This window comes from Chiloscyllium plagiosum, unplaced genomic scaffold (assembly GCF_037043375.1).
Source record: "Chiloscyllium plagiosum isolate Xiang-an unplaced genomic scaffold, Cpla_swu_hap1 HiC_scaffold_43, whole genome shotgun sequence".
Lineage (NCBI taxonomy): Eukaryota > Metazoa > Chordata > Chondrichthyes > Orectolobiformes > Hemiscylliidae > Chiloscyllium > Chiloscyllium plagiosum.
Window position 1 is genome coordinate 24,181,802 of NW_028270181.1, and position 23,898 is coordinate 24,205,699.

Here is a 23,898-nt window from a genome sequence, read left to right on the forward strand (position 1 = left end):
TGCTAACCTCCAGTCCACTGGATGTGTTCTAGACTGAGGAATTTTGAAAAATCATGGGTAGTGCAGCCATGGTGTAGGATGTCCTGATTGGATGGGCAGCCTCAGCATTGCAGGACAATCACCTTTCAATTTGAGGCTAATTTATGATCCGGGGCGTATCTTAAGAAAGAGGAAATTACAGAGCTGTTTGGGAAAAACACTGTTTTAAACTTAGTGATGCTAATAGTGTCTGTGCATGATCACATTCAAGAACTGTTGCAATGCCCCATGACATTTATTCCTCCAGCTGAGCACTTGACACAGGTTGATCTCGCTGTCTTAAGACATGGCCACCTATCAGAAAATGTAGTATGGTTATCCTTGAGCAATATCCCACCTACAAAAGAAAACAACGTGGGAAGGAGAGGGATTGATGGTAAGGGACAATGGATTTAAAATCTAGCTTTATATGCCAGAGTTAGAGAGATATACAGTATGGAAACAGATCCTTCAATCCAACTCATCCATGCCGAGCACATATCCTAAATAAATCTAGTCCCATTTGCCAGCATTTGGTCCATATCCCTCTAAACCCTTCCTATTTATGTACCCATTCAGATGCCTTTTAAATGTTGTAATTGTATCAACCTCCACCACTTCCTCTGGCAGCCATATATACACACCCACTGCGTGAAAAAGTTGCCCCTTAGGTCCAAAACTTTTCCCATCTCATCTTAAACATATTTCCCTCTAGCTTTGGACTCCCCCCACCCCAGGGAAAAGACTCTATCCATGCCCCTCATGACTTTATAAACTTCTATAAGATCACCCTTCAGCCTCCAACATTCCAGGGAAAACAGCCCCAGTCTATTCAGCCTCTCCCTGTTGCTTAAACCCTCCAACCTTGGCAATATCCTTGGAAATCTTTTCTGAACCGTTTCAAATTTCAATAGTAACATTGTAAATTGTGAATTATATTTATACAACCTACTCATTTTATACAACTAATGTTGAAATTTTGACCAATCTGGATGTGAGATTCTAAACAGAAAACTAAAGTTAGCCACAAGTAATGTAAAAAAGTGATGTGCAATGAAGGATTTTTTTTTTAATATTGGTAGATGGAATGTGAGCATGTTCTGACTATACCAGTACTGAATGCCCAACCCAAAACGCCTCAAAGGCAGATAAGAAGCAATCATGTTGCTATACGTTGGAGTCACATGTAGGCCAGACCAGGTAAGGATGGCAGATTTCATTCCCTAAAAAGAATGTTTGATGTGATTTGATTTATTGTTGTCACATATTACCCAAATACAGTGAAGTTTTGTTTTGTGAGCAGTACAGGCAGAGCATAGCATATAAGGGCATACCTATCATCGGATGTTTACACAGAACAAGGCATACAAGGTTATGGCTACACACGGAAGTGCACAACAGCAAGATCAGAATTAGATTTGAAATTAGAGAGATCCATTCAGCCTGTTGTAAAGAGCTATCAGTTAAGCTAACACTCACTCAATACTTTGAACTAAGATTTCATTATCGTGTATTTTTCTCCCATGACTTAATTAAACCTCTGCAGCAATTTCTACCTCCTCGGGTAGTATTTAATGTGGTATGGTAATAAGGCTGTCTTTGGGGCCAAATGGTAACTGTTACAGATGGAAACAAACATGCTACAAAATCTGACTTGAAGGATTTCTGCAATAATCTGATTAAGGTGTCAGGAACTGGTGGGACCTTCAGTGAAAGAACAATTGAGACAGCTTGAAAGCAGTTACTGAATTAAGTTCTGCATAGCTCAAGCCTGCATCTGAACAGTTTTATTAAACTGCAGTATATCATGGTGATCACTCAACAGCTGCATGGAGCTTTCTTTTACCAAAACAATTGCATATTTATATGGACAAAAAGACCGCAACAGGATGGGATGATGTAATGCAAATTCATTCCTAAATGATCAGGTCACCATCTTCCGGTTTTGTACAGCTGACAGAATTCATCTCTCATAAAATCAAATCTTCACAGATCAATCCATTTAAAGTCAATTTCTTAATCGAAAAATTAATAAGAGCTGAACTAAGTTGACCTCTTGTCAGTGTGAACCTTCTCTTTCTCATAGATGACTATTAAATAGGAAGAGACATACCATCCGGTTCCCATCTACACCAATGAATGAAATCTGCCATTTTACAGAGATTTTCATTTGCAGAAATGATTAATCCCCACAATCAGGTCATGTTTCTTCACACACTTCATAATGAAGTTCTAAATTAAGCTGATCAAGAATCCAGCCGCATTCTAATTCATCCAACCTTAGCAGTGGAGAGACCATAAAATTGTAAGGGTGGAGAGCCAAACACAAATAATGAGTCAACATCTCCAGCAAGTGATGCAGTCGTACCGGAGAAGGAAACAATGTGGGGCTAATATTTCCTTGGGGGTATCCAAGGCATTCAAATATGTTTTAATGGCTAACACAACATCCTTTCCCCACCTTATGTGTCACTTAATCGAGATGGCCCACAAATAGTGCTAAACTCTGCTGCAACTTGGAAGTTCTTGTGGAAACTGTGCAGAGGTCAGTCCTTTAATCACTGCACATGCGTGTCCATGCAAAAAAAATTTAAAGGGTGTGCAGGCTTAAATCATTCAGCTGCACAAACGAAACAAGTATGTCAGTCATGAGAGCAGACAGGAATGTAAACAAAAGCCCAGCTCTCCATATTGTGTTGTTCCGCCATCAGCTTCAGAACTGTACTGAACAGCGTGAAGTTGCAGTATTTGGACAGTACATACAAAGTAAACTCATCACAGGAAGACACTAACCGTAATTACTCTTCACAACATCATTATTGCCAGTGACACTGAAAATTAACTGATCCAAGTAAAGCATCATGCCTTATGGCATTAATTAGTTTTGGAAATCATTCGTTCCTTTTTTTTAATTTCTCTTTCTATACATGATGTGGCATCCTAATTTATATTTCTTTTTCTGCTATTCCTGGTTGTTCCTCAATCCTCCATCCAACTGCTTCAGATACACAGTCATTATGTTCATTCACGTCCTAGATACCCCAATTCCTTCACTGCACTTCATAAGATTGTATTTTCAGCAACTTCAGCAAAAAATTAAAACCCAAACACGCAGCACCAAATAGATGTCTTGTGACAGCAAAAGTTGGACCAGCATTCATTATTACCCTCCAGGTTAACTTCTGCCACTAAAGAACCTGCTACTTCAGTCTATGCTCTTCCAGCATGGGCTGCTCCAGGCCCCACTCTGTGCTAGCTCTCCAAGCCTTGTGCTACTTCAATGGAAAACGGTGTTGTTGTCTACTATAAGTCAAAAGGCAAAACTCTGTGGGTCAAAGTGGCAAGAATATACTCAGCCCGTGCTGCTTCACCCAAAATAGATCCTCCCCAGCCACAGACAGATCTTTTTCCACATTATTATCTTTAATTTTTCTTGTCAAAGAAATTATAAGTTAAGCTATCAAAGTTAGCATTAATTGAATGAATTAGTGCAGGCCTAATGTAAGCAACAAGCATTTCCTGAAATTCTAAATAACTGTTTCCACTTGATAATCTGTCTGATTTAACTACCTGCTTTAAGAACACTTGTTCACCTTAGACATGTAAATTTGTGAGCAACGGGCTGCTGGGTAACCAAGTTTCAACTTCATGTCTCAAAACTTCTTTGAATATCATTACACATTTGTTACATGAACATGCAAAATAGGAGCAGACGTAGATCATTTGACCCCTCAAACCTGCTCCATCGTTCCAATAAAATTATGGCTGATCTGCTTATTTTTCCAACTCCACATTCCAATTTACTTCCAATAGCCCCTGATCCCCCCTGCCCAACAAGAATCTATCTGGTTCTATATTAAGAATAATCAATTATCCCCAGCTTCGCCTTCTGAGGCATAGTTTTAAGTCCAGCAACACTCCAAGAGAAGATTCTACACGTCTGACTTGAAAAGATAAATGTGAAGTGATGCATTTTGGAAGGTCGAACTAGAATGCTGAATACAGGATTAAAGACAGGATTCTTGGCAGTGTGAAGCAACAGAGGGATCTGGGTGTGCAAGTACATAGATCCCTCAAAGATGCCACCCAAGTGGATAGGGTTAAGAAAGCATACGGTGTTTTGGCCTTCATTAACAGGGGGATTGAGTTTAAGAGCCGCAAGGTTTTGCTGCAGCTCTACAAGTCCCTGGTGAGACCACACTTGGAATATTGTGTCCAGTTCTGGTCGCCCTACTATAGGAAAGAACCGACCTTTGACATCTCCCCTAAACCTTCCACCAATCACCTTAACATGATGCTCCTTGTAATAGCTATTTCTGCCCTGGGAAAAAGTCTCCATCCACTATCTCTGCCTCTCCTCAGTGTACACCTCAATCAAGTCACCTCGCATCCTTTTTCGCCTTAATGAGAAAAGCCCGAGCTCCCTCAACCTTTTTTCATGAGACATGCCCTCCAGTTCCGGCAACATCCTGGTAACATTCTTCTGCACCTTCTCTAAAGCTTCTACATCCTTCCAATAATGAGGTGACCAGAACCAAAAACAATATTCCAAATGTGGTCTAACCAGGGCTTTATAGGAGTTGCAGCACACCTTCACAGCTTTCAAACTCAATCCCCCTGTTAATGAAAGCAAACATACCACACGCCTTCTTAGCAACCCTATCAACTTGGGTGACAATCCTGCCTTTAACCCTTTAAACCTATTCATTTCAGATATCAATCTAGCAAACCGTGGGTGGCACGGTGGCACAGTGGTTAGCACTGCTGCCTCACAGCGCCAGAGACCAGGGTTCAATTCCCGCCTCAGGCGACTTACTGTGTGGAGTTTGCACATTCTCCCAGTGTCTGTGTGGGTTTCCTCCGGGTGCTCCGGTTTCCTCCCACAATCCAAAAATGTGCAGGTTAGGTGAATTGGCCATGCTAAATTGCCAATTTAGGGGTAAATGTAGGAGAATGGGTCTGGGTGGGTTACGCTTCGGCGGGTCGGTGTGGACTTGTTGGGCCGAAGGGCCTGTTTCCACACTAAGTAATCTAATCTAATCAAACCTCCTCTGAAGTGCCCCTAACACATTCACATCTTTCCTGAAGTCAGAAAACTAAAATTGTACAGAATATTCAAGTTATGGTCTCATCGATGCCCTATGTAACAAACATAACATACTTACTTTTCAATTCTTCTCATGGTAAAGGCTGGCATCCTATTAGCATTCTTGATTACGAGCTGCATACTGACATTTTGTGACACATGCACCAGAAAACCTAATTCTTCGCGTGTTGGAATTCTGCAGGTTTTTTTCTCTATTTTAGAAAACACTTTATTCTCCCTGCCAAAGTAAAGAACATTTTCCCTTATTATGTTCTATATTCCAGACCCTTATCCACCCTCTCAACCGCTCTGTATCCAACTGCAACTTCATGTCATCTTTACAACACATCTTTCTACCACCATATGTGCTGTCTGTGAATTTAGCTACCAAGCCTTCACTCCATGAGTTTTGATGTCAACTGTAAGAAGTTAAGACCTGGCGTAAGTCAGGAGTGATAGAAAATTCTCCACTTGCAGCTCCAACAATACAAGAAGCTTGACACCATCCAGGACAAAGAAGCTCACTTATATCTCCAAGATTGACTGCAGAAATTCACCAAGGCTCCTTAGATAGCATCTTCTGAATCCACAATTGTCATCTAGAAGGAAAAGGGCAGTTGATGCATGGAAGATCATCACCTGCAAGTTCCACTTCAAGCCATTCACCATCTTGACTTAGAAACTTATTGCTATTCCTTCAGTATAAGTGGGTCAGAATTCTGAAATGCCCTTTTGCAATGCATGTCTACCTACACCAAATAGACTACAGCAGTTCAAAAAGACAGCTCACCAACTCCTCCTCAAGGGCTATTAGAAATGGGCAATAAATGGTGGCAAAGCTAGTAAAATCCATATCTCCAAGATGAATGCAAAAAAAGTGGCATGACGATCATTAAACCCCCACCATCAATATTCTGGAGGTCAGTGGTCAGAAATATAACTGTACCAACCATATAAATACTGTATTTCCACTTGCAGGTTGAAGGCTGAAACTCTGTGGCAAGTGATTCAATTCCTGACTCCTTAAAGCCTATGTACAAGGCACTAGTAAGGCATGTGATGAAATAGTTATCATTTGCCAGAATGCAATTCCAACAACACTTAAGTTGTTTAACATTATCCATAACAAAGCGGCCAACTGACTGGCATCCCATCCAACATTTTAAGCAGTCATTCTCCTGAAATTCCCTAGCTAACGATGGGAATGTCTTTCTCATATGGACTTCACTTGTGCCAAGAGGGAGTTCTTCTTCGATGACAATTTGGGATTAGCAAAAATAAATGCTGGCTTTGCAGTTATAATCACATCCAGCGACTGGATAAAAATCAGATTGTCCTTTTGAGTCAGAACATGCATAATTATGCAATAATTTCTTGCAATCCAGTTCTCCCATCTTCTCTATCAGCTCTCTTCTGTAACTTTCTTGCCATGATAACAGATATTTGCTAACCAACTTGAATCACCCTCTCAATGGGAGTCTAGTCAAAACCAACAGGGCAAAATAACCTAACATGCATTCAACCAAAACACTATTTTGAGCAAACACATTTCTACACCTGATGATCAGCTTTCAGCTGGAGCTATTTGAGTTGGTACAGAGTATAACCAAAGTACTTGGGTGAATGAGGAAGAGAAAGGTAAGCCAATGCACTCTTTCCTCACATACCTCCTGGTAACAGACTGAAATGGAAAAGATCTACTATTTAGTGATTACTTCGTTAGTTTGTTTCAGAACTTTGAAGTAACCTAAATAATGTCACGGTCTAGAAGTTATCAATCATGACTAGGAGTTACAGGAAAAGGAATAAAGAATACCAAAGTAGGATAATAGGATTTGACTAAGAGTGTCCTGTGGAGAAAAATACACAGTGTAATAACCTACAACTTGATGAGAAATCTTAGACTTAAATATTGAGGAGGGGGGTGTGTGGAAAAGTGAGAAACATGACTAAAAACCGAGTGGTTAGGATATGAAAATGCATGCACATCAATAAATTTTCTTCAAGGGTTCAGTGACATATAGTGTCTTTCACTATCAACTTACCCGATTTATTATTGAATGTTGAAGATTTCATAAAAAATTGAGTTGACTTAGTAAATGTATCCATGTAACTGAAATGTTGAATCTCCAAAACACAGTGGTATTTGAAAGTATACTTTGGATCACATTAAGTGAACACAGTTAATAAACGAAGATGCCAAGCACATCCAATCTCAAATGGTAGCTAAACATTTTGGAGTTGGATAATATTGGTGCACAAAACCCTCGCATGCATTTCCTCTTCATGCTATATTATTGAAAGTACATAGAGTCATAGAGATGCACAGCATGGAAACAGACCCTTCGGTCCAACCCATCCATGCCGACCAGATATCCCAACCCAATCTAGTCCACCATCCAGTACCTGGCCCATATCCCTCCCAACCCTTCCTATTCATATACCCATCCAAATGCCTCTTAAATGTTGCAATTGTACCACTTCATCTGGCAGCTCATTCCATACCCGTACCATCCTCTTCATGAAAAAGTTGCCCCTTAGGTCTCTTTTATATCTTTCCCCTCTCACTCTAAACTTATGCCCTCTAGTTCTGGACTCCCCGATCCCAGAGAAAAGACTTTTCCTATTTACCCTATCCATGCCCCTCATGATTTTTTAAACCTCTATAACGTCACCCCTCAGCCTCCAACACTCCAGGGAATACAGTCCCAGCCTTTTCAGCCTCTCCCTATAGCTCAAATCCTCAAACCCTGGCAACATCCTTGTAAATATTTTCTGAACCCTTTCAAGTTTCACAACATCTTTCCAATAGGAAGGAGACCTGAAACGCACGCAATATTCCAACAGTGGCCTAACCAATGTCCTGTACAGCCGCAACATGACCTCCCAGTTCCTGTACTCAATACTCTGACCAATAAAAGAAAGCATACCAAACGCCTTCTTCACTATCCTATCTACCTGCGACTCCACTTTCAAGAAGCTATAAACCTGCACTCCAAGGTCTCTTTGTTCAGCAACACTCCCTAGGACCTTACCATTAAATGTAGAAGTCCTGCTAAAATTTGCTTTCCCAAAATGTAGTACCTTGCATTTATCTGAATTAAACTCCATCTGCCACTTTTCAGTCCATTGGCCCATCCGGTCAAGATCCTGTTGTAATCAGAGGTAACCCTCTTCGCTGTCCACTACACCTCCAATTTTGGTGTCATCTGCAAACTTACTAACTGTATCTCTTATGCTTGCATCAAAATCATTTATGTAAATGACAAAATGTAGAGGACCAGCACTGGTCACAGGCCTCCAGTCTGAAAAGCAACTCTCCAACACCACCCTCTGTCTTCTACCTTTGAGCCAGTTCTGTATCCAAATGGCTAGTTCTCCCTGTATTCTATCAGATCTAACCTTGCTGATCAGTCTCCAATGGGGAACTTTGTCGAACGCCTTACTGAAGTCTGCTCTGCCCTCAATCTTTTGTTACTTCTTCTTCAAAAAAAAAACTCAATCAAGTTTGTGAGACATGATTTCCCACACACAAAGCCATGTTGACCATCCCTAATCAGTCCTTGCCTTTCCAAATACATGTACATCCTGTCCTTCAGGATTCCCTCCAACAACTTGCCCACCACCGAGGTCAGGCTCACTGGTCTATAGTTCCCTGGCTTGTCCTTACTACCCTTCTTAAACAGTGGCACCACGTTTGCCACCCTCCAATCTTCCAGCACCTCACCTGTTTACTTTTATTAACAGTTCTCTAACAACAACAGCTAGAGAGGGTATTCAGATAAGTATGTAAACACTCATAACTCCAAATCTGTGCATAATACAAAAAAAGATAAATTCCGTATGATTAATACTGTATGAAAAAACAGTAATATTACTGGACAAAATAATTTAAATAATATCCACCAGATGTGGAATTCAATTATTATTAATAAAACAAGTGTGAAATAGAATGAAGAGTACATTGGACCACTTACAATATTCATTAGTGTCAGAACATAGTTCTGCACATGCTCTTTTCCATGGAAGCGAACAACCGAATCATCCACAGCCAAGAGAACTTCTATGCTGTAATCATCTTTCTTTGCATGTCTTCTTTTTCGTACTGGATGACTTAGCTTCCCTTCAATGATGTCTAGAGAGTTTGCAAGGTCGCCAACAGCAAACTTTGGGGCTTTGGAGGAATGAAGTTAACAAAAATTTAAAATCAATACTTCTTGTACAATTGATTGATTAATTAATATAAAAAGACATTGAAAAGATCCACATGCAGTTCCAAAAACAACCTACTCAGTTTACATATCTGCAAACAGTAGCACAATTAATGCAGAATAATTTAATATTCAAGTCATAGTATTTGAAAGAGGAATTTTACATAAACATGTAACATTGAATTAAATTATTCCAGCTTTCCAGATATTTTCCTATAAAGACATTACAACTGAAATTCAGTCTTGGGTTGAAGAATGTTGCTCAGAATTTTAATGTTTAATGACAACAGTTGTAATCTATAATCTATTGCACTACATTGCAATTAATCCTACTTGTCCAAGTAAACACGCAGTTCATGCATTCTGAATGATGTATTTCAAACAGAAGAGCAAAATATTATACAATATTATTAAAAGGTGTTTGGTATTTAGTGCATTAGAGGAATAAAATACAAGCAGCATAGTCTGTTCCTATTCAAGAACTCAGAAGGCAATGAAGTGGTAATATCACTAGGCTAGAAATGCAGAATCTTAGCTCATGTTTTGTGGACATGGGTTTGATCCCACTATGATAGATGGTGAAATTTAATCAAGGTAAAATTCTGTAATAAAAAACAACTTGTTTAATGGTGACTATGTAATCACTGTCAATTGTCATAAACACTGCAGGGGTGGGCAACAAATGCTAGCCCAATCAACAACATCTCATGAACAAATAATAAAAAAAAACAAGAAAATTGCACGACTATTTTTTCAAAACTCTGGAACTGAATAAAAGGAAATGAACAGAACTCCAGGCAGAATAGGTGCCAAATTCAAAATCGTACTGAAGACACAACAGTGCCAACGAACAGTACAAAACAGTCCTTAAATGAAATCGGCTATGTAACAAAGTGGCACGGTGGCACAGTGGTTAGCACTGTTGCCTCACAGCATTCAATTCCCGCCTTGGGCAACTGACTGTGTGGAGTTTGTACGTTCTCCCCATGTCTGCGTGGGTTTCCTCCGGATGCTCCGGTTTCCTCCCACAATCCAAAGATGTACAGGTTAGGTGAATTGGCCATGCTAAATTGCCCATAGTGTTAGATGAAGGGGTAAACGTAAGGGAATGGGTCTGAGTGGGTTGCTCTTTGGAGGGCTGGTGTGGACTTGTTGGGCCGAAGGGTCTGTTTCCACACTGTAAGTAATCTAATCTAAAGCTATGTACACCTGAAACATTAGCTGTTGCTCTCTCCACAAATGCTGTCTGACCTGAATATTTCCAGCATTTACTACGGGTAAATTTGACTGTCTCACATTTAATAGTCATCATCCCAGTACTTAAGAGTTGAATAACACTGAATTGGAAGGTTGATAATGTAAAAATAATTTGTTCTAATAGCATAACTACTTTTAAAAATATTCCATTGAATCTCCCAAACTGCATGTTAAGTATAACTAAATAAGAAAAAATGTTGGACAGCTCCTAAACTGTCATTGCTTTTGCCATTTCTTTTCAAAACTACCATTTCTTACTCAGCAAATAGCACAAAGCTGTTCAGTAAAATAATTTCTTCTTTCAATCACAATTTTGATTTGATTTGATTTGATTTGATTTGATTGTAGTCATGTACCTAAGTACAAGGAAAAAATTTATTTTATGAGCAGTGCAGGCAGATCAAAGCAAAAAGGGCACAGGGTGCTTAGACAGAGCAACGCATACAAGGTTACGGACAGGTTGGCACATCATGCTAAAGAAAAATACCCTCCAAAAAGCTTGCACTTAAACCTGACGACTTAATGCCAGAATTATCTGCAATGGAGTTCCCCACATGAACCTTTCTATCTTCTGGACCTTGATCTGCAACCTATCCTTACACTTGGCACCGAAAGCTTCCAGCAAATGTTGACATATTGTGCGTCTATGAGAAATACATCAAGAGAGTTATAGCCTTTTCCCTGCTCCAAAACAATAACATTATGCAGAGTTCACTAATTATAATTCATGCATTATAATTCCGACTTCAAAATTAACTTGTTTGTATCAGTTCTTTGGCAAGTTCTAAGAACGTGAGAAAGATTAATTACAGAGCAACCCCTTTATCCGCAGAATCCTTTTCCGTGATTTACCGCGGCCCAAACATATTATAAGGAACCTTCTGGAACCAGGGAGCTGCCAGAAAAGTAAGCTTCCCACTTAAATGAATGGGTTCGCTCCTATCTGCAGCTTTGGGCTTTCGTGGTAGGTCTTGGAATATATCCCCCACAGGTACAGGGGACTACTGTATAAGATTTATAGTTTTACTCTGTCCTGTAGAACTGTAACATTAAGTGCACTGATGATCATCAGGCCTGTTCTTCGGATGCTGCCTGACCGGCTGTACTTTTCCAGCACTACACTCTTCAACTCTGAGCTCCAGCATCTGCAGTCATCACTTTCTCTGAAAGAACCTACTAATAATTGAGACAAAGGAAAGACTGCATAATGTCATCACGGTATTGATACTGAATAGATCGAACATAGTTAGTATCTGTTGCTGAGATGAATAAACTGGAAGAGGGTGCTTATACAATGTTTCAGTACTCACTTTAGACATCATGGCTTCAAGCAAACAGCCAGCCCCTGATCATTGCAAACAGGCATTTGTTTAGGTGCTGGTTCTTTCAGGCTGAACAAAACTTAAAGCAGCATGGCACCAAAAACAACAAAGTTACAAGAGCTTAGTATAAAGTAAGGAGACAGGAGATTACTTTTCTCATAATTAAATGGGTGCAGTACTATCTTACGATTCAGCTAGCTTGGAAAACAAGCTTTTCGAAGAAATGATTAAAGTTACTTACACATTAGCACAAACCTTAAATCTGAGAAGTCTAGATCTTACAGCATTAGTGTGACTTTGATTTTATTACAAACTCAGTCATGGGATATATTACTTCATCAAATTTTGTGCATTACAGTAACAGGCAACCATTGTTGCTTTTAGGTTCCAACTAGAAGTTCTTAATAATGACAAAGCTACCCATAAGCAATTGTATTTATAGCAACATTTAGTAGAAAACCGAATATAATAAGAATTCTTATAAATTAATATTTATAAATGCTGGATGGTTTTACTTGAGAATTTTAAATCAATTTAATACCTATGTTGCACTAATAGACAGGATTATGACATGACTGTATCACCATTTCCCAAAATACACTTGCATCCAGAAAAGCTAGGAACAAAGGATCACAAATTTACTCTGCATCAGATATCATTTCCTGCAGATGCCATATCATTAGCAAACAAGTTAGTGCATGGTTGTTTTAAACTAGAAAATTAATAATAAATGCTAAGTTTTTATCCAAAAGGTGATTTTTATAATACTGAATCAAAAAGTAATCAGTGCAAAAAACAATAAAACAATGTCCCAAAAACAATAAAACATTGGATTCAACAACACAGCATGTTTGATATGTAAAAGTGATCATTGAAAACAATTCTAGTTCAGCACAAAAGAAAGGTCCACATTTGGGAAGAAGACAATTTTATGAGGACAGCCTGCTTGATTAAACTCAAGTGAATCATTATTCAAGAGTTGGGTCTCATCATTGTGTAAGGGATTTCCCACCGGCTCAAACGCGAAAGACAGATATATATCAATGGCGTTAGATGTATGATTTGCCATTAAATAATAATAAATACAATGGAAATATTTTGCATAAATTCTTTGCAAAACAAACTACATTCAATTTGACTTAAATAGATGGACACAGATGTATTAAATATAACCTCAAATTATACCAGAATTAAATATCTCTCAGAATAGCAGCAATTTAACAAACACAAGTACAAACATATGAACAAGGAGCAAGAGTTGGCCATGCAACCATTCAAACCTGTTTCACAATTTAATAAGATCATGGCTCATCTAATTGTATTCTCATATTCTCTTTCCTTCTAAACCCAGGACCACTATCATACAGCACAAGGGCAACAGTTAAGTACGAACACCTCTAACCACCTGCCCCTCCCCTATCTATTTTGCATCATTAGCAAATTTGACTGATGCATCTTTTGGCGCTTCATCCAATTCATTTAGATAAATTATATAAATGGTTGAGGTGCCAGCACCAGTCTTTGTGGCACACCACTTGTTACATCTTCCGAACGTTAAAAAAATCATAGTTACGCCTTTACTCTGCTTTCTATTAGCCAACAAATCCTTTAATCATGTGAATATACTATGAACTTTTATTTTGCAATAACCTTTAGTGTGGTATTTGATCAAATGTTTTCTGGAAATCTAAATACAGTTCATTCATTGGTCCCCCTTTATTCACAGCATATATACCTTGTCAAAGAACTTCAATAGACTGATCAAACACTAAACTATGAGGAGTCTTCATGAACACTTTGAACTTATCCAAGTGCCCTGCTAATAACATCTTTAATGATGGAATCTAATATTTTCCTTATGATGTGTTCAGCTAACAAACTCTCATTTCTTGCTTTGCATTTCCCTCCCTTACAGAATTAAAAAAAGGAGTTAAATTTGTTTTCTTCCAATTAAATGGGATAATCTAATAAACAAATATTTAGTAATTTAATTTAGAGATTCGCTTTCTCAGTTGTTCATTAATGCAATGCATTTACCCTGCCAAAATGCAAAGTGATATAGGTAATGCAGGTTTAATTTATATTGCTGAGAATGAAAATCTGCAGGCATTTGCTGATCCAAATTAAGAAATACCAGAACATCTTGGGTTAGCCCTTATTTCATTTGCAAAATAATATCTGATCTTGGATGGCTCTACAAGAAGTGTTAGCCAAAGGCTGAGAAAGGAAAACAGCTCACGACATCAGCCTTAAAGTGCTATCACCAGATTTAGAATGCACATGACCAGAAAAGCATTTTTCAACCTTTCACAGCCTGTAAAGGACAACTGCACACCAATTTCAGGAAGAGTGCAGAGAACAGAACATTCTTTTGTAAGTGGCTTTCTTCAATTTGACAAAAGCTTTTGACTCGCTGAATTGAATTGCCCTTTGGAAGGTAGTACAGTAAATAAGGATGCTCAACTAAGTTCACAAACATCATCTGTCTCCCACATGACAATTTGCAAATAACAGTACAATGGAATGACTCCACTATAGACGTTCCTATCAAAATAGGCATGAAACAAGGATGTGCCATTGCTCTAACTCTGCCCTGAATCTTTTAATAGCTTGCTATTAATATATACTTGCTATCAGGATTCCCCAGATGCAGTGATAACCTACAACACTGATGGTAAAGGCTTTAACCTCTTAAGGCCAAAACCAAAGCAACTCAATTTCTGTAACAGAACTGCAGTACCTTGATAGGGTACAAGCTGGTACACATACTGAAGAACTTCAACAGAGAATTTACACATCCACTGAAGCCTAAGAGACCACAGACCTTGCCCTGAATATCAGGAAGACAGGGTCCTCTACAAAACCTCAATAATTGCGCCATATCCAATGCCTTCAATTAAAATTGCTGGTTGACTGTTGGAACGTTTCTATCCTGCAAGCTATTTAACTCAAATTGATATAGATGGAGATACACTATCAAATTAAATGTTATTCAGCCGATGATAAAGAATATATACTGGTATTTAAGAATCAAGATATCAGACCCAATAACAAGCTCAAAATCTACCAGACAATGCTTTTCCTCATACTTCTTTATGGACAACTTAGGTGCAATGTCTTAGCCCTGGAACATCCTCAACACTGACTTAGAAAAAGACTTGCAAATCACATAGGCGGATACGAGAAGCAGCATGAAAGTCAGCCAAGACTAGAGCCCACTGTAATGATAGTGAGATCACTAACATTTAAAATGAAATTCAAACTGCCAGTTATTACCTGAAATAAATAAGTCACAAGTTTTGTATCTGAAACAATTTTTTTTTAGTGTACGGAATTAAACAAAATATTGCTAACAATGTTAAATCCTTAACCTTTAACCCTGGAAACCTAACAAACCACATTCCTTTTTATTTTTAATACCACCTCAGAGTTCCTCTGATTTCCAAATTCTTCATACCCTTGTCACTGCACCTAGGACCAAATCAAGCAACAATTCTCAATAAGTCATTTTGACTCTGCTCCATTTCCCATTCTGGCATTTAAATTTTGAGCGTGCTTTCTGTGAGAATTCCTCTGCTGTCCTCTGCTACTAACTTTACTTGGAAGTTCTGACAATTTTCATTTGTCACAAGGCCCCACTTGCAATTTCTGCTTAGCAACTCCAACTCAGGAACGTCCTTGGTTCATTCTGGCCTCTCTGGTCTGGTTATCAGCAGATATACAACTTCCTTCTCACAGTCTTCTAAGCTGATAAATCCCAGTTTCTGAGAGGACACAGATAAGTTCAATACAAAGGATACCTTTCCTACAATCTAGTCCTACAGTAATGGAGCACCCATGGGATTTCCCAGATAAAGTCAACCCCAAACCCATCACAATTCACAAAGATTGGAGGAGCTGCAGACAGTGAGGAGGATTGCCAGAGGATACGGCAGGACGGAGGTAGGCTGGATAGTTTGGTGAGAAATGGCAGATGAATTTAATCCAGATAAATGCAAGCTGATGAATTTTGGAAGGTTAAATGCAGGAAGGAAGAGTACAGCAAATGGTAGAACCCTGAGAAGCATTGACATACAGAGATCTCGGTGTATGGTCCACAGCTCCTTTGAAGTGCCAAAACAAATGGATAAGATGGTCAAGAATGCGTATGGCATGCTTGTCTTAATCGGTAAGGCACAAAGTATAAAAACTGGCAAGTCATGTTACAGCCATATAAAACTTTAGTCAGGTCACATTTGGAATATTGTGCTGTTCAGTTCAGTGCACAGTTTGCCACACTACCAGAAGAATTCGAACGCTTTGGAACAGCACAGAAAAGGTTTACCAGGAAGTTAAGCTTTAAGAAAAGATTGGACAAACTTAGTTTGTTTTCACTTGAAGGCCAGAGTTTGATGCATGGCCTGGAAGAAGTTTACAAAATCATGACAGACATGAATAGAATGGATAGTTAGAATCTTTTTTTCCAGAATAGAAATGTCAGTTACTAGGAGACACAAGTTTAAGGTGAAAGGGGATACGAGAGGCAAGTTCTTATACACAGATTGCGTGTCTGGAAAATGTTGCCAGAGGTGGTGGTAAAAGCAGATAAAATAACATTTCAGAAGGATCTTGATAATTATATCAATAGGGGAGAGGGGGATGTAGATCACAGAGGTAAAGGCATTAGTTTAGAAAGGCATTGTGTGTTAGCACAGCCTTGATGGGCCAAAGGATCAGTTTTCGTGTTATACCATGCTTCATTCTGATCTAAAAACTAAATGTTTACTTTAACACCTTTCATCATTCTGAGACCCACAGAAACTATTTAACACTCCTTGAAGATAACTATATCTCAACTGCACTGGACTCAAAGGGTCCATCCATTGAAGCTATTTTCATGCATCTAACTCAAAACTTATTAACAGACCTTATTAAAGACTTCGAATGATAGCTCTTTTAAGACTGTTCACCAACCTCTCAAAATTATTCTCCCTATTTACCTTACAATTAACATTTAATTCCCAAATTAGAAGCTATATTTCTAAAACATATGAAGTACAAAATGAGATATTCTCCTAACACCACTATAATCTCACATTAGTTTAGATAATGTTAGAATGTCTGATTTGAGATTCTCAAAACAAGTGATTCATTCAGAGCTATGCTTCAGAGCATCTTCATATGGAAGCGAAAGGAAATTATTGATGTGAATATCAAAACATCCATGTAGGTCTGATCTATTAACATCAACAGTCGGGAAGCAGATATCCAATAAAAAGCAAACGACAATTCATCGTTGAAAATGCTGGAAAATCTGCCAATCAGTAACAGCAGCCACTGCTCTAGCGAGAGAGGGAAAAGAGAGACAGCAGCTACTCAAACCAACAATCCATCACTACTTATACCAGCTGATCTGATGCTATCATATGCTTCTTTAGCCTTGCAGGCTCTTCCACAAGTTAACACCGACATTTCAGTTCCACCCTGTGAATCTTCGTCAACTAAGAGAACGCCAACAATGGGGATGAAGAAAGGACAAATAGTCAAAAACAATTATTGCAAAAAAAAAATGGTCGAGGTAGGAAATGAGAGCCTGTTGCATTAAATGCTGCTTAACAAAAAATTAGATCAAAAGACTATATATGTGTTCATATGCATTTATAAAAGTCATGACAAATGGAAATAGTTTAGTTTCTGCTCTCCTGTGATCTATTAAATGAGTCACAAGACCAAAGGTTAAAAACCAGCTGGAGTTAGAACTAGGCATTTGGCTTAACTTGATATAAATATGGGAATTTGGCAGCTGTCCATTTAACTACGTAAGCTTGAGAGAAGCAAAGCCATTCATTCAAACAAAAATAGACTTTGCGCAGTTATCTATATGAGTGACACTTTTGAAGACAGTTAATAGTCATTCAGGAATAACTAAAATAATAGATCAGAAGGTTGAGTCAGTTAGAAACCTGCAAATATAGTTCAGGGAGTTAGAGAGGCTACCAAGACAATTTATATCTACCCAATTATAAATATCTTAGCATATGGAATACAAACATTTTAATTTGAGTCATACGTTGGTGAGCATGCATCTACTTGTAAATACATGTGTGTATGTAGTAACTATGTTTTCACTTTATTCAATAAACTTGCTGTAATACGAGTCCAAGGGGATGCTCTGTGGCTTCTTGCCGACAGAATTCACGTCCTTTGGAAGAGTGGAGTAATCTAGCTGCTAAAACAATTTAAACAAATGTTGTAATTTTCCATTCTAATGGACAAACTTGATTAGTCATCAGAGCCACTGAAGACACTTGAGACTTCTGCAAGAGTCTGGCATAATAGAAATTTAAAAGACAGAAACTGAAATACATAAATGGAGAAAGACAGTAGAGGCCCATGAAAATAAGTCGCATTAGAAATCCACACTATTCTTGCCTTCACAAGACAGTTGCAACACTTAACAGCTCAGGCACTGAGGTGAAGATCTCACATGCAAGGGCTGGACTGGACTGGAGTGTGATTCTTTATAGCAGTAAAATCTTTTCAATGGTAATATCTTTTGGGTCATTGCAAAGTTCCTATTCTACTCTTGATGGTGGGCTTTGTGGTTAGGCTTCTGGGTCTCAAGTGTTTTGTTGAATGTTGTAAATAATAACAATCTCGGAGACTTTGCTACAGCAATATGTCCCAAACCATTCAAGTTTTCACCTTTTACTCTTCAAACAGATTGAGGGGCCATGGTGTGATGATCACAAAGAATCTACAAATGGATTTATATGGTTTGAGTGAATGGGCAAAAACTTGACAGTTGCAATTTCATGTGTTAAGTCATAAATAATTGCAAGAAAATTCAAAAGGCAGATTATTATTTAAATGGAGAGAAATTCCAGTAAAGTGCAACACAGAGGGAACCTGGGTACAACACATTACTAAGGTGGCAATGGAATTTTAGTCTTTATTGTTAGGGAATCAGGTGGTTTGAAAATTGGGAAAACAGGGTGCTGGCACCTCACATACTGTGTACAGTTTTAGTCACTGTATTTAAGAAAGGATATACTGACATTGGAGGCCGTTCAAAACAGATTTATTAAGCTGGTTCCAGTGATAAAAGTATTGATCAAGAACTGCTAAACAGTTTTATTCGCATTTAGAAGAATAAACGTTTATCTTACTGAAACATGCAAGATTCTGAGAGGCTTGACATGGTAGGTTATGGAGATGATGTTTTCACTAATAGGGGAATTTCAAACTAGAGGACATAATCCCAGAATAAGGGGATACTCATTTAGAAAGGAGATATGAAAGAATTTATTCCCCCCAATGATTGCAAATATCTTGAATTCTCTACCCAGAGAGAGATAGAGGCTAGGTCGCAAAGTATTTGAAGAGAAAGAAAATAGAATTTTGAAATTTGAGCAAAGCTGAGGGCTTTGAGGAACAACACGTAAAAGGAGTTGAGGCCTGGGGCAGATCAGACGTGATCTTGTTGAATGGTGGGGAGTTGACTTGAAGAGCCAAATGTCTAATTCTGCTTTTATTTCTTATGTTCTTATGAAGGCAAGGAAAATAACTCGACAAGCCTGCATTACTCATCTTTCTAGAGATTTGGGAGTGCAGTGTCCACAATTCCTTTGCCTGTAATGGAAGGAAAATTATGAGCAGCGCATGCTGGAGCTTCAAATTTGCACTCCTATGGGGAGAAGCTCTGCTTAGGTTGCATAAAGTTGTATAATAACATTCTTCCTCTCATTCACCAACCTAGCATGGGTTTTGATTAGGGATATTAAAATGTTAACAGAATAATTAGCCACTTTAATAAATGTTTTTCTGTCCAAAAGAAAAAAATGAACTATCAAGCTTTCAGTAATATGGATGTTTATATGCCTTGGATATAATGTCATCAATTCATAAGCATTTTTTGAATTTCAAGTATTGCTACTGAAGGGATAAAAAGACACGATCTAAAGTTGATTATTCAAAGAACTGGATTAATGTTAGACTTTAACATATGTCAAAACTCTATATTACCTTTTCAATCTTAAATTACTTTGCTGTTGATAAAAACACTGCAACCTTTCTATCACAAATAGTGAGGGAATAACAAATGTGGTTGTCATTACAAGATGCACATTAGAATGAATTACACAACTTTCTGATTGATCCATAGCACTCTGGCTATGTAAGTTCCTGCTCATAACTTTGTAGTTGTCAGCTGCTAACTGTTCAAATCTGTCCAACATCGTATATAGTCCTGCATTTGCCACTGTACAAAAAGTGCCTTTGTCTTACTCTGCAACTAAAAAAAAATCAACTGCAACCACCGAACTGCCAGTTGGTGCAAAAGTCAGTGATGACTGGAAACTGATCAAAAATTCACAAGACAGCAAGTAGTCAAGAGCATGATGTAATTCTGTTATAATCTTTATTTTCTCTGATAATCATAGTATCCCTATAGTATGGAAGCAGACCATTTGACCTAACAAGCCCACATTGAACCTCCGAACACATCCCACCCAGACTTCCCACCCAGCACCCCATCTCTGTAAACCTGCATTTCCTATGGTTAATCTACCTAGCCTGCACATCCCTGAACACTAAGGACAACTTCGCATGGCCAATCCACCTAACTTGCACATGTTTGGACTGTGGGAGGAAACCCACGCAGACATGGGGAGAATGTGCAAACTCCACACAAACAGTCGCCCGAGGCTGGAATTGAACCCGGGCCCCTGACGCTGAGAGTACCAACCGTTGAATCATCTAACATTCATTATAGTTGGAAAGACAGTTACACTTTGCAGTTTCAGCATAATTTCTTCACAAGATCACTGCACCAGCATTTTTTTTTTCTGCTGTATAAACCTTCACAGAATCTCTCAATCGCAGCACAGTTACAAACAGAAGCAGGCCAATTGTCCCATCATATCCGCACCAGCTCTCCAAATGAACACAATGACTTAGCGCCATCCTCCTACTTCTTTTTCCTCATTCCCTTGTATATAGTTATTGAAATAAAAACAATCTAATGCTCTCTTAAATGCCTCAGTAGAAACTGCCTCCACCACACTGTGGCTGAACACAATCTCCTCTTCAAATGTAACTCATTGCTCAATTATGGTTTTTCCTGGCATGTCAATCCCATCTATCTTGCTCAGCTCCATTCTTTCCCCACTGAATCAGCTCTCCATCAATTTACTTCTTACTCTGATTGACCATTCTCATTCTCCACCATCATCCAAAATCTTACAAAACAATGACCACAAATATAACCTCCTAAATGTCTCTCACTTGATCCACTTGGGCCCCCTCATTTCTTAAGACCAGGTTCAACTGTGTATCTGTCCTTGATGAACTGCACACATACTGCTGCAGGAAATTCATCTGAACAGAATCTAGGAATGCCTGCCCCTTGCTCCCTAGTATATATGACTGGTATCCAATCTATATTTGGGTAATTAAAGACTCCCATTATAATTGCTCTAGAATGTTGGTATCCCTCAGTAATTTTTTTGGAGATTTGTTTCTCTAAATTCTGTTCACTAGTTGGTGATCTATAATCCACACTGAACAAAGTAAAGCACACTTTTTGTTCCTTAGCTCTAGCCAACTAATTTTGTCCTTAAACGCTCTGTGACATCCTCTTGCTCTAGCACTGCAATGTTCTCCTTAACAAACACTGCCCACTCTTCATCCCATCCTTCTATTTTTAGCTTCTCTGAATACTTTGCACCAAAGAATATTTAACATCCAGTCCTGACCTTCCTCGAGGAGAAAGTGAGGACTGCAGATGCTGGAGATCAGAGCTGAAAATGTGTTGCTGGAAAAGCGCAGCAGGTCAGGCAGCATCCAAGGAGCAGGAGAATCAACGTTTCGGGCGGCTTATGCCTGAAACGTCGATTCTCCTGACCTTCCTTGAGCCAGGTCTCTGTCATCACCATATCATATCGTCTGGCAATATTATATTTTCATTTCCACACATGCAATGTGACCCTGATTTAAAACTTCATTACCAGCATCTGCAGTAATTTGCTTTTAAAACTTCATTACCTTTTCTATTACTTCAATTTCACCTATTAACTTAATTATTCTGTGATAGCACTATCTCATTTTCCAAATACTTTTGAACCTTTCCATCCTTCCCTAATATTCTTTCTTGACTCCCACATCCCTGCCGAGTTAGTGTTTAAAACAAACTCTCCTGACACCACAAGGAATTTAGTCCCTGCTCTATTCAGGTGCAACTCATCTACAATAAACTGGTGTTGAGAGTGTTATGCTGGAAAAGCACATCAGGTCAGGCAGCATCTGAGGAGCAGGAAAATTGACATTTCGGGCAAAAGCCCTTCATTAGGGCGTTTCTTGCTCCTCGGATGCTGCCTGATCTGCTGTGCTTTTCCAGCACCACACTCTAGACTCTAAACTTCAGCATCTGCAATCCTCATTTTTGCCCATATTAAACTGGTGCCAACACCCCAAAGTCAGTTCAGTCTGCTTTGGATCATTTACGTTCTGTCAGCATATTGATCCCGACTTCCCTTTATTCCATGTGTCTCTCAGTTAAATGTTAAAAGTAACAAGCATTTCTAATTCACAGCAATTTAAAGATGATTCCCAATAGCAGTTTCTTAGCAACTAATGAACTTATTGAAAATAAAGCATCCCCTCCTTGTCCTTCACTGAACTCCCCACTTAGCACACTTTACTTCTTGCAGTAAACCTTAATTAAAGCAATCCCTTCACCCTCTGCACTGAATTGCCATTTTGAATCAAATTCTCAACATACTCCATCTCACGTAGGACAGGTTTCTTTCATTCTCCTTGTCCGTGCCCTTTTAAAAAACTAAAATCCCTCTTTTAGACAGAGCTGTGGTAAGTCACTTTCTATCCAAGCTTTTTGCTACAGTAGTCACTACCTTAGGTAATGGATAGATAACTGTCACTATTACACAGCTGCCTGTTTAACTTTGCTACTTCCTTTAAGGCTGTCAGTTCTAGGTCAGAATGTGATTTTTGCACTAAAAGTGATGATGAAATCTATTTATCAGTCGAATTCCCACTTTAAACGAAACTCCCAAATATCTGAATTCATCTCAATCAGGCAAAGTATCCCCATACTGATTATGCACTTTTAAAAATTAATTTCTTAAAAAAGAGCACTCAAAATAACATGCTTAGAACTATGCAAGATTTGAACTGTATTAGACTGATGCTAACATCAATGAAACAACAGTAGCCATACTGCTGTCCCTTTTTGTCAGTCATTAGCAGAGTCCAGGAACATTTTTCCTAATCAGCCAAGTGGGTGTACTGCGCTGTTCAAGGAGATGGTTCCCTACCACCTTTTCAAGACAATTAGGGCTGGGTGATAAAAGCTAACTTTTACAGTAAAGCACAAATCCCAAGAATAATGTCTTTTTTAAGATCTGCCGTGACGCTTTGTCCGTTGCCAGCTTCTCCAATGCCACTATTACAATTTTCACTGTGAGGAGGAGGATCCATAAACACAACCCAAGCTCTCAGTGATACCAATGGATGGCAGGACTAACAACAATCAACCAATATTTTGCATTCTTAAAAGCAAAAACGTAAACTCTGAAAAATTATTATTTTGGGAGTATTATTTGGTAGTTGGGAGAAGCACTCTGCAGCTGATATCCTCCATTTAGATATCAACTACAGAGGAACCTCGATTATCTGAATATCAGATTATCCAAATAAGATAGAGGTCCTGCAAAAGTGTGACAGCAAAGAATTAAGTGTATTTGATTTACCTGTATTGAAGATGTGAAAACGCTGGCAAAAACAAAAACACAAGCAACTCAAGCATTAGCGACTGGATTTTTTTTTAAGGTAAGGCTTGTTACACAGCCCTTTGCAAAAGTAAGTTTTTACAGTATTCCTGGCACTGCACTGGGCTGTTCATGAAAAAAAGGCGGAGAACATAAACGTATGTGTGAGAAGGGGCTTCCATCTTTCTATTGAGAGACGGAGTTCCAAGAAACTAATACTGTAAAATGGTCTTGCAATC

General features: G+C 38.7%; 1 protein-coding gene across 7 annotated transcripts in view; it reads right to left on the bottom strand.

Annotated features, from left to right (window-relative positions):
• The window catches only part of adamts14 (ADAM metallopeptidase with thrombospondin type 1 motif, 14), a 203,173-nt gene that overhangs the window by 131,322 nt on the left and 47,953 nt on the right, over positions 1-23,898 (bottom strand). For all 7 annotated transcript variants that reach the window (XR_015754287.1, XR_015754286.1, XM_087982533.1 and 4 more), the window contains exon 4: positions 9,082-9,278. Coding sequence is in view for 5 of the 7 variants with exons in the window: in XM_087982533.1 (XP_087838659.1) it covers positions 9,082-9,278 (197 nt within the window). In the remaining 2 variants the exon portion in view is untranslated. The remainder of the gene's footprint in view (positions 1-9,081; positions 9,279-23,898) is intronic.